This window comes from Saccopteryx leptura, chromosome 1 (assembly GCF_036850995.1).
Source record: "Saccopteryx leptura isolate mSacLep1 chromosome 1, mSacLep1_pri_phased_curated, whole genome shotgun sequence".
NCBI classification, from domain to species: Eukaryota; Metazoa; Chordata; class Mammalia; order Chiroptera; family Emballonuridae; genus Saccopteryx; species Saccopteryx leptura.
The window spans coordinates 387,151,536-387,164,901 of record NC_089503.1 but is presented as its reverse complement, the minus strand read 5'-3'; the positions used below and the strand labels follow the sequence as shown (position 1 = coordinate 387,164,901).

The following is a 13,366-nucleotide window of genomic DNA, read 5'->3' as shown; positions in this document are numbered from 1 at the left end:
CAGGGACTGCAGGGAGCCGCCTCCCACCCCCCCCCCATGGCAGCGCACGGTGTGAGGACAGGGTCCAGGCATCAGCGTGAGGACAGGGTCCAGGCATCAGCGTGAGGACAGGGTCCAGGCATCGTCAGCCCCCTGGAGCAGGGACTGTAGGGAGCCGCCCCCCACCCCCTGACCCCTGACGCAGAGTGAATTCCCAGAAAGAGACGATGTTTCTTTTCTAAGCACACTTTATTTCTCGCCAGTAGGGCGGTTACAGACACAGCTCCCCTGGGGAGCAGAGGTTCAGCGATGTAGCGACAGTCAAGTCACCAAATCAAATATGTAAGACAACTTGATCAAATAAATATTTTTTTAAAAAAACAAAAACATAAGCAAAAGGAGGCACAGAGGCCCGGAGGCCAGGTGGGAACAGCTTGGCCTTCAGCTCTGTTTTCACAGAAAACATGTCTGAGCCCCAAGGCAGCCCCAGGCCAGGGGTCTCCCAGGACATCCGACCTCCTGACTAATAAATACTTTCATCGGTAAATAAATAAATAATAAATAAATAATAAATAATCGCAAGTGCAAACATAAATAGCGAGGAGCTGGCCCCCTGGGGGGGGGGGGAGAAGCTGGGCTTCCATCTCAGGGAAGGGTCTGGAAACATCGGCAGAAAGAGAGAGAGGCCTGCGGTCCAGTCGTGCCAATGTGTCCAGTCATGCCAATGTGTAGGCATGTCCTGAAGTGTTCTGGCCGGAACTCAAGGTTCCCCAGCCCCCCTCCCCCACTCTCGAGGTGTCCCAGGCCGCATTGAGGGGCCCAAACCTTCGGCCCTCCCCCCACCCAGGGCATGCCGGAAGCCCTCGGTTTGGAATGTCGGTAGTGGCCAGCGCCCCCCCCTTCCGGCCACTCAGCGGGGCATCCTCGGTCTCTGTAAGTGTTGTTTGAAGTTCTGAGCTTGCGGCCCGGCCCCGACTGAGCCCCGCGCCCCCTGTCTGGTGAAGCAGAAGGGGACGGAGAGGTCCGGAGAAGCGGAGGGGAAGGGCGTCGAGGCGGACGGAGCTGGACGCCCTGCTGTCCCTCACAGGGCGATGATCCCGAAGTAGACCTGCCCGGACTCGGCGAAGTCGAGGTAGCTGGGCAGGTTGATCTCGGCGCTGAGGCGGTCGCCCTTCTCCAGCTGGAAGACCCCTCCCAGGTAGATGGGCTCGTACCAGGGCTTGGCCTCCGAGCCCTCCGGGGTCTCCCTCTGGCAGGGGCTCTTGATGGCCGAGAGCAGGTTGACCTTGTTCTGGTAGGAGACGGCAAAGCGGCTGATGGTGTGGGTCAGGAGCAGGTGGGTGGCAGGGCAGCCCTGGCCCTTGAAGAGGACCTGGGAGTAGATGAGGTACAGCCCGTCCACGGGCACCACCAGCTGGTTGTCCGACAGCTCCACGCCGTTGGCCAGGAGAGCGTTGGCAACCCGGTTCAGCCACTGCAGCTTCCCCACTGTGTGCTGGTTTGCTGGAGGGACACGGAGAGGGGGAGGGAGGGGGGGTGAGTCAGTGGGACCCCACCACTTCCACACGGCACATCCTGGCCCTCAAGTTCTGCCCACTCCACCCCCGCCCCCCACATCCTCTTCCTGTCCCCTCTGTCTGTCTTCCCCTGTCCCTTCTGGCCATGAGGTTCTAAGTGTACCCCACGGGGCCCATGGTGTTTCTCCTCCCAGCCCCTTGAGTTCAGGGAGTCCTTCTCACACTGTCTACCTTCCATCTGGGGGTCCAGCCCCCAAATTCTATCCCTCATCAGCCCGCCTGCCTCTTCCTCCCCCCAGACCCATCTCCGGAACGCTTACCCACAACATGGGCGACGGGTTTGTCACTTGGGGTTCGAGAAGATAACCCTGAGGAAAGAAAGAGGAGAGAAAAAAAAGTGAGACCCTTAAGCTTCCCCCCAAAATATCCTGCTCCTTTGACCTCCGCTCCTCATCCCCCCGACTTTCAAGTCTAAATAAATCCCCCCCCCCCCACGGCTACCATCCCAGGACTAAGCCCAGTTAACTCCACCCAAAGCCAGCGGTAGAAGAGGGGGGCTCTGTGGACACTTACGGAGGGTCTGGGGCAGCGGGAGGCTCAGGGAGAACTGCTGGGGAGAAGGAGGAGGATTAGCATCAAAGTGAGTCACCCCGAGGAGAAACAGCCGGCGGCTGGTCCGGCTCGTGTGCACCCTCTTCCCGTTGTGCCTCCTGCTCTCTCTCCATCCATCCATCCATCCATCCATCCATCCATCCAATAAGCTTCTGCCGGGTGCCTTCCCCGACAGCCCCTCTTTATCTTCCCATGTCTCTCCTCCCTCTTCCATAACTCCCATATCTCTTTATTCCACAATCTCTACTCATTCCCTCGCTTTCTCCCCACCTCTCCAGCCGCCCCTCACCCCTCTCTACACCTCTCTCTCTCTCTCTCTGTCTCTCTCTCTCTCTGTGCATCCGCCTGCTCATTCATTCGTGCATCCCCTCCTCCGTGAGCACCTTCCAGGGCACACGTCCTCTCTCTCTCCACCCTTCTCTCTTCCTTGACCTCTCTCCCCTTCTTCCTTCTGCTTCCCTGTCTTTCCCCACTTGTCCCCCCCCCCCCATTGCGCTCGCCCTCTTTCTCCCCCATTCCTCTCTGGGCGAGAGAAGGAGCCGAGGCTGGCCCAGCACTCACCTCTTCCTTCTGGGGGCCGATCACCCCAAAGTGCAGCAGGCAGAAGACGGCCGTGGCTCCCGCCACCAGGAGGAAGGAGAAGAGGCTGAGACACAGGCACCGTTGGGGGCCCTGAGGGCCCCCCGCCTGCTTGGGGAGCCCCTCCTCCGCCAGCTCCACGTCCCGGATCATGCTTTCAGTGCTCATGGTGTCTTTTCCAGAGGGGCTCGGGTCCAGCGGGGAGACGGTGCAGCCCTGGGCCAGGTGTGTCAGAGGGAGAGCGTTGGCTGGAGGCTCCTCTGGGGGCTGTGCCACCTGAGAGATTCTTTCCACAGGCGTCTGGAGTCGCTGCTCTCTCTCTCTCTCTCTCTCTCTCCTGGCCTGTCCCCTGGTGTCCTCGCTGAGAGAACTTCTGCTGGCTGGCTCGCAGACAGCTGCCTTTATACCCGGGGGAGAAGAGGGCGGGGAGAGGCTCTCGCTCAACCAGCACCCAGCGGAAAACTTCCTTGGTGGAGAAACCCATGAGCTCATCTGGAGGAAGCGGTCGTGGGCCTCCACCTTCTGTCTCGGTTTCTTCTCCATTGCGGGGGCGGGGGTTTGGAAAGTTGGGGACACCCAAGGAAGGCATCAGGGATACTTGCCACCAGCCCCTGCTTGGATTCTGAGGGTGGGCACGGGTTTGGGGGGGGACTTGCTGGGCCAGGTACTGTTGTGAGTGCAGGACCTTGAAGGCTGAACCACACAGTTCCCTTCTGCTCCCCCAATTTCCAGGATCTCCGTTCCTTTTGGAGACCAGGGCCATGGCCTGGTTCCCTCTGATGTCCAGAAAGGACTCACACGGGGGGTGGGGGGCAGAACTGGCCATGGGAGGGGTCTTCAGAAAGCTGAGACCTTGATGGAGAGAAAATGGGGCAGGGGGAAGTTGTGCCAGGTCCTGAGATATGTGTTTGAGTCCCTGGGGGGGGGGAGTTTGATGTTGGGGAGGGGGTGGGGGGGCGGGCAGCAGGGACAAGCCTGGGACAGCCCCAGAGAGAGGAAGGCAACCCTGGAAATTCACACACTCCACCAAGCCAGGCCTTCTCCTTTCATTCTGACCGGGGACAGAGTGCTGGTTTCACTCTTGGCTTCCAAAGGAGCCCCAACGCCCTGATTTCTGCATGAAGTCCTCACCCCTCAGGACCTCTGTGTGTGGCCGTGTATCCCCCCAAAGAATTCCTCCTGCTCCCCGCAGATTCCTGGAGACAGCCCCAGTCCTCTGAGCCCCTGGGCGTCACCATCTCCCCTCCAATGTCCCCCGTGTTTCCAAGCCCCCTCGCCTTGGGGGGGTTCCTTACTCCTCGAGGCCTTCAGGTGTAAGGGAGCCCCACGCTCCGTCCCCACAGTCCTGAAGACCCGTTAGTGTGGCCCCTTCTCTCCGGAGGCTTCCGGTTACTCCCGTCCCTCACAGCCTCTCTCTAGCTGGCCGGGTGTGCTGGGGCCCCCTGACCGCCACCCCTCCAGACCTTGAACCTGCGTGGTCCTGTCTCCTCGGCCTGTCCTTTGGTTCCCCTGCGGAGCCCCTCGGGCCCCTGGTTCTCTGTGTGCCCCCAGCTCCTATCCCATCTGGGGCCTCTGTCTTCCCTCCACTCCTTAGGGAGACCTGAGAAACTCTCCCTGTTCTCCAGACAGACAGACACGGGCGGACAGCATTCCAGAGAAAAAAAAAAGGTTTATTGGACTCCGGCGAGGGTACAGATAGCCCCTCGCGAGGTGTCCAGTCAAGTGGCGGCCCTCAGCCCACTGGTTCTCTCCCGGTCACCCTCCGGCCGTGCCTCTCAGCTTCCTCTCCTGGGCCCAGCCGTCTCTGTCTCTCCTGATGTCCCTCTATGATGCCCTCCTCTCCGTCCTCTATAAATAAATAACTTAATTTTTTCCTCTTCATAAATACCCCCCGTCCCTGCCTCCAGACAGCTCCCCCAGCTCCCGTCCACGTCCAGGCCCCCCAGGCCGGCAGCACAGGGCAGACAAACTCTCGGGGCCGCAGGAAAGCCTCAGGCGAGCGTCCGTCCGTCCGTCTGGGTGGTTCAGGGAGGTGCGGACCCTGGGGTGCGAGAGCTCCTTGTTTGGAGGCTGCAGGTGACGTGTGAGCAGACCCGAGATGGGGAGATGGCCGAACGGTCCACGGAGAGGCGTCCGTCCCGCCCCTTGAAACGGTCAGGGTGGAGGCAAGGCGGGGAGGAGGCCTCGAGACCAATTTTTTTTTTCTTTCTTTCTGGATTTTGCTACAGAGCGAAGGCTCCAAAGAAGACACTACTGGGGCTGAGGAGCAGGTGGTCGACGCCGTCCGTGTGCGTGGACAGCTGGTCTCCCCGGGTGAGCAGGAACACGGCTCCCTGGTACACGGAGCGCACCCACGCTCCCTGTGGCCCCGCGCACACGGACTTCTGCGCGCTGAGCAGGGACACGTGGACGCGGTACTGGGGGGAGAAGAGCTGGACCTCGTGGGCCAGGTAGAGAGGGGCGGGGGCCGCCCGGGGGAAACAGCCCTGCCCGGAGAACACCACCTGGGAGTAGACGAAGTAGAGGCCGCTGGTGGGGACCAGGAGCGAATTGTTGCTCAGCGAGAAGCCGTGGCGGAGGAAGGCGCGGTCCGCGTTCGCTCTCCAGCGCAGCGCCTTCTGGCTGCTGGGGTCTCCTGGGGAGAGCCGCAGGGGTGGGGGTGGCGGTCAAGGGCCTGGGGGGTCAGAGTTCTCAGCCCTAGAGGAAGCAGGTGCTGGACTGAGCTCCTGGGTGGGGGGCTGGGAGGACGGAAGGGAGTGGGAGCCTCTGTTTTTTGGGGGTGGGGTGGATGGGGAAAGTTGGGGAGAAGTGGGGCCCAGAGCTGCTTGGGGCCCTGAAGGGGGCGGGGCAGAGCCCGGGAGGCAGGAGGGTGTTTACCAACAAGGTGAGCGGCCGGTTTGAGGGTGCCTTGTGCCCAGTGCTTCTGGGGGTGCTGTGGGGCAGTCGGTGCAGCTGAGTGGCTGACATCCGGGAGCCCCTACGGGAGAACAGAGATGGGGAAGCTCAGGGCGCGAGGTGCTGCAGGGCCCCCACCCCTACGCCCCAGCCCCTCCTCCTGCGGCCTCACCTGGGCCCAAGGCAGCCGGGCCAGCAGCAGCCCTACAAGGAGGAGGCGCAGGTGTTCAGGGGGTGTCATGGGAGAACCTGCAGGGAGAGAGACAGTGATGGGGCGGGGCGGGGCGCCCGGCGGAAGATGGGTCTCCTCCGCGGGCGGGAGGGCGACAGCCACCACCAGAGGCGCGGTGACACACAGACAAGGGGCCGACGTGCAGGCAGGGAAACTCCAAGGTGAGCAGCGGGGACAGAAAGACAGACAGAAACGGGAAGGGAACGGCAGAAACAGAGAACCGTGACAGAGAACCGTGACAGAGAGAGAGAGAGACCACAGGTGGGGAGTCAGAGAGAGAGAGAGAGAGAGAGAGAACAAGCCAGAAGCTAACCCACCGAGGCCCGGAGCTGCAGGAGGGGCCTGGCCCGGGCAGCAGGTGCAGGAGGGGCCCGCCAGAGTCGGCCACGGGGCAGCCCAAGGAGCCGGGGTGGGAGAGTGTCACCTGCTGTGCGGGGGGCCCCTCGGTCCCTTTATAGAGGAAGCGGCAGTGGCAGGCGGGTTCTAGGCCAGGGCTGGGGCCGGGGAAGCCCCCAGGGCTTAGAAGATGCTGCCTTTTCAGCTGAAGGCAGGAAAGGCTGAGGCCTGTGAGGGAACCGCAGGCCCGGGGCTCAGAGACTGAGTTCTGGGAAAGGCGGTGGGGTCAGGGAGTAGTAGGGTCAGGCCTAGGAGTTCCAGGGAAGGACAGGAAATTCGGGGGAGCCAGAGGGCGAGCAGCTGGGGTGCGGGCTGGAGGCCGGGTTCCCCGAAAAGCTGTCACATCTAACACCTCGGCCTTCTTGGCTGATGGCAGGCTTCTCTCTGTGCCCATTTCCTGCTCCAGTACCCCCTTGTCCTCGTCCCAAATGGCCCAAGTCACACTTGTACCAACCAGTATGTGTACATCCTGGGTGGTCTGTCTGTCAGGGTTCACACGCAGAGCCACCGTGTGCCCCTTGCCTGGGACATCCTGGTTATACGCCCGTTGTCCCGGTGAAAATACTCGTGGAGCCCTCTGCACAGGCGCCTCGGGAGAGAGACAGCTGCACGGTCCCCCCACCCAGAGAAGATGGCGCAGTCACGTGACGGGCTGCGTCTCAGTCCTGAAGGGTGCCCTCCACCTCACCCCCCCCCAACACAGCAGGTGTGCACAGCCCCAGACAAACACCTTCCAGGAGCGGGGAGGGTGGCCGCTGGGCCACTGGCCTGAAGCTGCGTCTGTAGAGCCCGTTCAGTGTTTTGAAACTGTTAAGGATTCCCCCCCCCCATTTTCCTGACGTGACTGAGGTGTGGCGAGGAGCTCCCCTTCCCAGAGGACAGCCTGGTGGACTTCTCCCTCCGTCCTCCGTGTAGAGCCGTGAAGCCACCACCCAGTTCCACATATTTTCGGGTGCCCAGAAGTTTCTTTCACGCTCCCTCCCAGTGAATACCCCTCCAGAGATAACCGCTTTCTGACCTCGATCACCATAGATTCGCTCTTCCTGCTGTTGAACCTCAGATAAACGAAACCACACAGCACACGCTCCTCTGCGTTTGGCCTCTTCCCCGTGGGCGGGCGGGCGCTGTGCGTGCGGGCGCCGCCGGGAGGTAGCGGCTTTCTCGTCGCCCCGTGACCTCTGCGGGGCCACGGCGCTCTCCCTCATGCAGCCGGCCCTCCGTTGAGGGGGCCTTCGGCTTGCTTCTAGGTTTTGGCCAGTGTGACGCACATCGGGGTGAATCTTCTTGGACGGGAGCCAGTTGCGCCCCTGAGTTCTCAAGTTTCAGGGGTTTTAAAAAGAAAGCAGGGTTTGTTTGTTTTTCTATTGGTGTTTCACGAGACTGACGGAACAAGGATCACCCTGACTCCGGGGGTCCTGCTTTCATCTGGGAGAGTGTTGGAGGGGCTGATGCTGAGGGCGCGGTGACGGAGGCTGAATCCGTCCCCAACAGCGACAGCGCCCCCCTGTCCTAGGCACGAGGCCACTGAGGGGCTCCTGCTGTCCTGTGGCTCACGAGTCACATGCAGGCAGCATGCGGGCTGGTTGGCTTTCCTCCCCGGCCTGAAGCCCTGCGGCTTCGCCTGGTGCGTGTTACTAGACTTGCGGTGATTTCTTTTCGTTCCCATTCCATCTCCTTAAGCTCTCTCTCGGCTCCGCTAACGCTTATCGAGCGCCTTGGACCTGACCTTGAGAACACCGACAGGAAAGGCAGCCAGTCTCCTGACCTCTGGGACCTCAAAGACCGGTGTGGGCGACGGAAGTTATCAGAAAATTCCAATAAGGTCTGATAAGTTTCGTGCCCGTTGGGCTCACGGCAGCCCACAGACAAGCCGTCGAACTCGGGCAGAGGCGGTTCAGGCACCAGGTGTTGAGCCAAAGAGGATGGTGGGGAGTATGCCAGACAGAGGGAACAGCATGGAACAGCATGGGAGGGACCGGAACTACAGGGACGGAGCGCGCTGAGCCATACAGCCGGGTGCAGACAGACGGAAGGGGCGGCGGCCAGCTTGGGAGGCTGCCGTGAGAGCGCATCCTGACCGCTTGAAACCATGAAAAGAAGTTTACATTTCGTTCTAAAGGTGTTGGGGAGTCACCAAGAATTTTAAGTGAGAGAGGGCCCTACCAGACTGCTGTATGAGAAAGAGCAGTCTGGCCTGACTTGTGGTGGCGCAGTGGATAAAGCCTCAACCTGGAACACTGAGGTCACCGGTTCAAAACCCCCGGCTTGCCTGGTCAAGGCACAGGAGTTGATGCTTCCTGCTCCTTCTCTCTCTCTCTCTCTCTCTCTCTCTCTCTCTCTCTCTCTCAACATGAATAAATAGAAAGAAAGAAAGAGCCTGACCTGTGGTGGTGCAGTGGATAAAGCGTCCACTTGGAAATGCTGAGGTTGCCGGTTCGAAACACTGGGCTTGCCTGGTCAAGGCACATATGGGAGTTGATGCTTACAGCTCCACCCCTCATCTCTCTCTGTCTCTCTTCTCTCTCTCTCTGTCTCTCCCTCTCTTCTCTAAAATGAATAAATAAAAAATTAAAAAAAAAAAAAAAAAAAAAAGAAAGAAAGAAAGAAAAGAAAAGAAAGAGAAAGAGAAAGAAGAGTCTGGCAGCTATGTGGACAGTGGGTTGGGGTATGGGAGTTGGGGGAGGGGGCTGGGGGAGGGGTCACAGATGAATCCTTTAGAGTTAGACACCTTGGTCTGCATCTCGGCTTCTCATTGTTAACCTCACTGTTTCTTGTGTCTCTTCTGTGGGTCTCTCTCTTGGTCCCTGACCCTTTCCTTTCTCCATATCCCTCCCTCTCTGGGGGGGGGGGTTCTCTCCCTGTTGTGGGTTTCTGCCTATCAGTGGTAGGGCTGGTGCTCAGAACCCTCTCAGCTCTCTAACAACGTCGAAGGGCGTGGCAGGTGAACAGTGAGAACCAGAAAGGGAGGAACGAGGTCAGAGAGAAAGACGGAGGCTCCAACGGACAGAAAGGGGAAGGTGGGCAGCGGTGGGCAGACCTGAGAGACAGAGAGGAGGAAGGGCGAGAGCCCGGGCCGGCGCTGAGGGTCACGGAAGTTGGCGCTGTGCTGCAGGGCGCTCCTTGAGACGGGCCAATCTTGGTTTCAATCTCAGTTTCAGAGGTTGTGTGAAATTCGGTTTCTTTCTTGGGGTGGCCAGCAGTTGGTTTGGGGCTTTCCCTGAGTGGGAGCGCTAGTGGCTGGAGTCTTGTGCCCCAAAACTGAGGGAGATGCAGTCTCCACAGTGGTCTCTGTGGGGAGACCAGCGAAATCTCTGACGCTCTCAGTGTGGCTGGAGTGACACGAGCTCCACCCCACACGGAGCCTCAAGATCAAAACTGGGATCTCATACCGACCTTGACCCGAACCCCCAATTTAACCTCAACCCAAATCACAGCTCAAACTCAACCTTCCCGTCAAATCTAGACACGTCCCAATGAATGAGGTCCTAAACAAGCTTATCGTCTAAAACTAACCCAAACTTGTCTCTAGAGCTAATCTTGAAACCAACTGTTTGCTATGCCCTAACCCTACAGTGCACCCTGACTCTAAAGATAAGCCCAGACTGAGCCACAGACCAGACGCTGAGCTTTCCCCCATTCTTCATCCCTCCCTGCCCACACTGTCTTTCCTGGGCAGGCATTGTGTGCTGGGGTGCGGTGGCAAGCCAGTCCGCGGGGACCCCAGCCCTCCCGGAGGCAAGATGGAAGAGAAATCCACCAGAGAAGAGAGCCACCGGTGAGAGGCGCTGGGAGGAAGTAAGACGGGGTGTGGCAAGGGTGGCAGGGACTGCTCAGACCCCGAGGCCAGGAAAGGCCTCTCTGAATGAGTGGCGTTTACGCTGAGACCCAGAAGGCCAGAGTGACCGGCCGGAGATTTGCAGGGAAAGCAATCCAGGCACAGGGGGCTAGCTTCTGTGAAGGCCAGAGGGTGGGCACCAGCTCGGGGTGTGGAGGGGCAGAAAGGAGCCAGTATGGCATGGCAGAGGGTGGCAGAGGCGGTCAGAGGGGAGAGCAGGGCCCGGGTCACACAAGGCCAGGCGGGGGGGGCGGCAGGTTTTATTCAACCATGGGAAGCTCTGGAGGATGTCCGTGTGTGGGCATGTGTGTGTGTGAGAGAGAGATGGAGAGGCACAGAGGGATGGAGAGACAGAAAGAGAGATGGAGGGACAGAGAGAGAGAGAGAGAGAGAGAGAGAGAGAAGGAGGGGTGTGAGGCAGAGGTGACGGGGTGCACGGGTGTAAAGAGCACTGTGGTCCCCTGTTCAGACGGGCTTGTAGGAGGCCACCCTGAGAGCCCAGACAGTAGGGAGGAGACCATTGCCCTGATCTGGGAGAGAAGAAGGTGGCGGCCACGAAGACGGATGGTGACAACTAGATAATCTGGGATATCGTTCAGGGGTTAGAACTGACGGGACTGGAGGGTGGACCGGAGAGATGGCCGGGGTGGGGGCGAAGGTGCGGAGACCGGCCGAGAGGCAGGTTCCGATGGGGCGGGAGAACCAAAATGCTCAGCTTTGGACCTGGTAAGCCTCCACCTCTTGGGGGCTGTCAGCACGAAGTACGTAGGGGTTTAGGGCCACGGAACCGGAAGAGACACTCGATCTCGTGCGTCCCCCCCAGCCCCCCATGCCAAGACCCCTTCAAGGTATTTGTTTCCCCTCATCTTCCATTTTTAGCCAGAACCAGCAACCTCCCGACTCCAGAGGCAAAACCATCTAGACTTTGTCTTCTGAGCTCTCCCTGGGGTTGAACCTTCCCTGGTGAGACGGCCCACCCACTCCACAATCTTCTGTGGAGCTCTCTTTCTAGTTGAAGCCTCTATTTCAATTTTGAAAGTACACTTGGAAACCTGGATTCGTCCTGACGACGCTCCTTCTGTCTTTGATGGAGCCTGCTCTTCCTTCCACTTGCATCGCTAAGGGCAGGGGGCCGGGAGAGGCCCCTGCTCTCCCTCTCCCCCCGCACCGCTGCTGACATCCTCTTCCTCTCGAAGCCCAGCCCTTTTGCACTGGCCATGCTCTTCCTGTCGGTACACTAGTCTTCACCAACATATCTGTCACGCTTTTTTTTTTTTTTTTTCTGAGAGAGAAAGAGAGAGAGAGGAAGGGAGACAGATGAGAAGCATCAATTCATAGTTGCGTCACTTTAGTTGTTCATGGATTACTTCTCATATGTGCCTTGATGGGGGGAGGGGGGAGTGTGACTCATGCTGAGCCAGTGACCCCTAGTTCAAGCTGGCAACCTCGTGCTCAGGCCGGATGAGCCCGCACTCAAGCCGGATAAGCCCGCACTCAAGCCGGCAACCTCAGGGTTTTGAGCCTGGGCCCTCAGCATCCCAGGTCAGTGCTCTATCCACTGTGCCACCACCTGGTCAGGCTGTCATGCTCTTGACAACTAGCACATCTAGCTCCGTTTCTGTCCGTATCTCATCCCGACCACCATCTTTCCAGATTCCAAAACCGCAAAGATGAGTCTTACACGCCGGCCTCTCGGTGCTGCAGCTTTGCAATCACCTCCCCGATGTTCTACCAGGACGACCTTGGAGAACTTGATTCGGGTAAACCTAATGATCTCGTTCTTGAGTCTTTCTCCTCGGCTGCCAAACACTGCAGGGGTCAGCGCACTACCTGCGGTCTGTGACTGGTCCTGACCGCCTGGTGTCAGAGAGCCTCCCCCCCCCCCGCCCCCCCGTGTTTCTTAGCCTTCTTTGCAGACTCCACGCCTCTCACGCACCCCGCCCCGCCTCTTCACTCTCGGTTGGTGTCATCTATTTTCCTGAGCCGAGGGCCATCCAGGGTAGAGCTCCTGACCTCTTTCTTTTCCCTTTTATTTTGCTTGGTCTTTGCTTTCTTCTTGACTGAGAGAAGTTGCTTTCTCCTGTCCTAGGCTGATCCTTTGTACTCTGTCTCCCACCTCCTCTGTCTTTACTGTATTCTTTCTCCCCTTTCTTATGTTTTCAGCATCTTTCTCTCTTCATGCCCCTTCCCTTCATTTTACGTATTCAAGTATTTTTTTTTCTTGAAAATAAAAACCCAGCCTGGCCCTGGCCGGTTGCTCAGTGGATAGAGCATGGGCCTGGCATGTGGAAGTTGTGGGTTGGAGCCCCGGTAAGGGCACACAGAAGCGCCCGTCTGCTCCTCTCCCCCTCCCTCTCCCCCTTCTCTCCCTCTTCCTCTCCTGCAGCCAGTGGCTCAATTGCTTTGGGTGTCGACCCCAGGTGCTGAAGATAGCTCGGTAGATTTGAGCATCGGCCCCAGACGAGGGTGGCCGGGTGGATCCCGGTTGGGGTATATGCGGGAGTCTGTGTTTCTATCTCCCCTTCTCTCATTTAAAAAAAGAAAAAAAGAAAAGAACCCTTCCCTGACTCTCTTTCTCCCTCAAATGTCCGCTCTATCTCTCACCTTCCTTTTCTGTGTGATATGTCAAGAGGCTAATCACCCCCTCACCTAACAACTTTTTCGGGAACCAGTAACATTTTCCTCGGCTGTGTGATTCGTGGGTTGAACTGGAGATGCCTCTTCGTTTCCTCCTCACTCACCATTCTGTGACTTCGTACCCACCGCCTTCCTTTCCTCACCCCTCCCACTCACTCCTCAGCCTCTGACAAGAGGTGCTGGGCCCCTCTGCTAAGTGGAAATCATTTTCTTGAAATTCGTAATCATTCTAGTTCCTGAACCTCAAGGATCATTTCAACCCTCACCTCCTTGACCTCTCGGAAGCGCCAGAGGCGGCCTCTGCCTGGCACGCCCCGCCCCCGCCCTACTTCTCCGGCTCCCCCAGCCTCTTCCCTCCCTGGGTCCTCCTCGGGGCTCCTCTCCTCGCCTCTTTGGAAATCCTGTCCCTTCAGAACTTCAACCTCCACTGGGAGAGGAGGGGTGCCCAAATCCATCCATGCCCCCACCCCGGACTGCCCTCCAGAGCGCCCACCCGCTGGCAGGAAACCGCCACCCAGGTGGTCCGCCAGCACCTGCGACTTGGGGCCTGCTGCCAGCACCTGACTGCTCCCGGACCTCGCACCTCCCGGTGTTAGGTGTGCTTGTTATGTGTATCCTTGTCCAGTGTTTCTTTCATTAGACCGCAAATGCGGGGGGCAGTGACTTGATTTCACTTGTACCCAC

At 59.0% G+C, this 13,366-nt stretch overlaps 2 protein-coding genes and 1 long non-coding RNA gene across 5 annotated transcripts; 1 reads left to right on the top strand and 2 right to left on the bottom strand.

Annotated features, from left to right (window-relative positions):
* Positions 1-794: 794 nt before the first annotated feature.
* TNF (tumor necrosis factor) lies at positions 795-2,997 on the bottom strand. 2 transcript variants are annotated; one of them, XM_066361449.1, is made up of 4 exons: positions 2,670-2,997; positions 2,070-2,106; positions 1,817-1,864; positions 795-1,482 (listed from the first exon to the last, which is right to left on the bottom strand). In XM_066361449.1, the coding sequence occupies exons 1-4, from the start codon at positions 2,853-2,855 to the stop codon at positions 1,061-1,063; spliced, it is 693 nt and encodes a 230-aa protein (XP_066217546.1). In that variant the 5' UTR covers positions 2,856-2,997; the 3' UTR covers positions 795-1,060. The 2 variants fall into 2 exon arrangements, with proteins under 2 accessions (XP_066217546.1, XP_066217547.1); XM_066361450.1 differs by having other exon boundaries at positions 2,070-2,103.
* Positions 2,998-4,705: 1,708 nt separating this feature from the next.
* On the bottom strand, positions 4,706-6,690 carry LTA (lymphotoxin alpha). 2 transcript variants are annotated; one of them, XM_066361452.1, is made up of 4 exons: positions 6,665-6,690; positions 5,755-5,831; positions 5,565-5,664; positions 4,706-5,322 (listed from the first exon to the last, which is right to left on the bottom strand). In XM_066361452.1, exons 2-4 carry the CDS (start codon positions 5,821-5,823, stop codon positions 4,910-4,912), a joined length of 582 nt encoding a protein of 193 aa, XP_066217549.1. In that variant the 5' UTR covers positions 5,824-5,831; positions 6,665-6,690; the 3' UTR covers positions 4,706-4,909. The 2 variants fall into 2 exon arrangements, with proteins under 2 accessions (XP_066217549.1, XP_066217548.1); XM_066361451.1 differs by lacking the exon at positions 6,665-6,690 and adding an exon at positions 6,132-6,257.
* On the top strand, positions 5,939-11,806 carry LOC136389614 (uncharacterized). The gene is made up of 3 exons (XR_010748327.1): positions 5,939-5,975; positions 9,887-9,985; positions 11,699-11,806. It is a non-coding gene; the product is annotated as an uncharacterized lncRNA (long non-coding RNA).
* Positions 11,807-13,366: the final 1,560 nt, after the last annotated feature.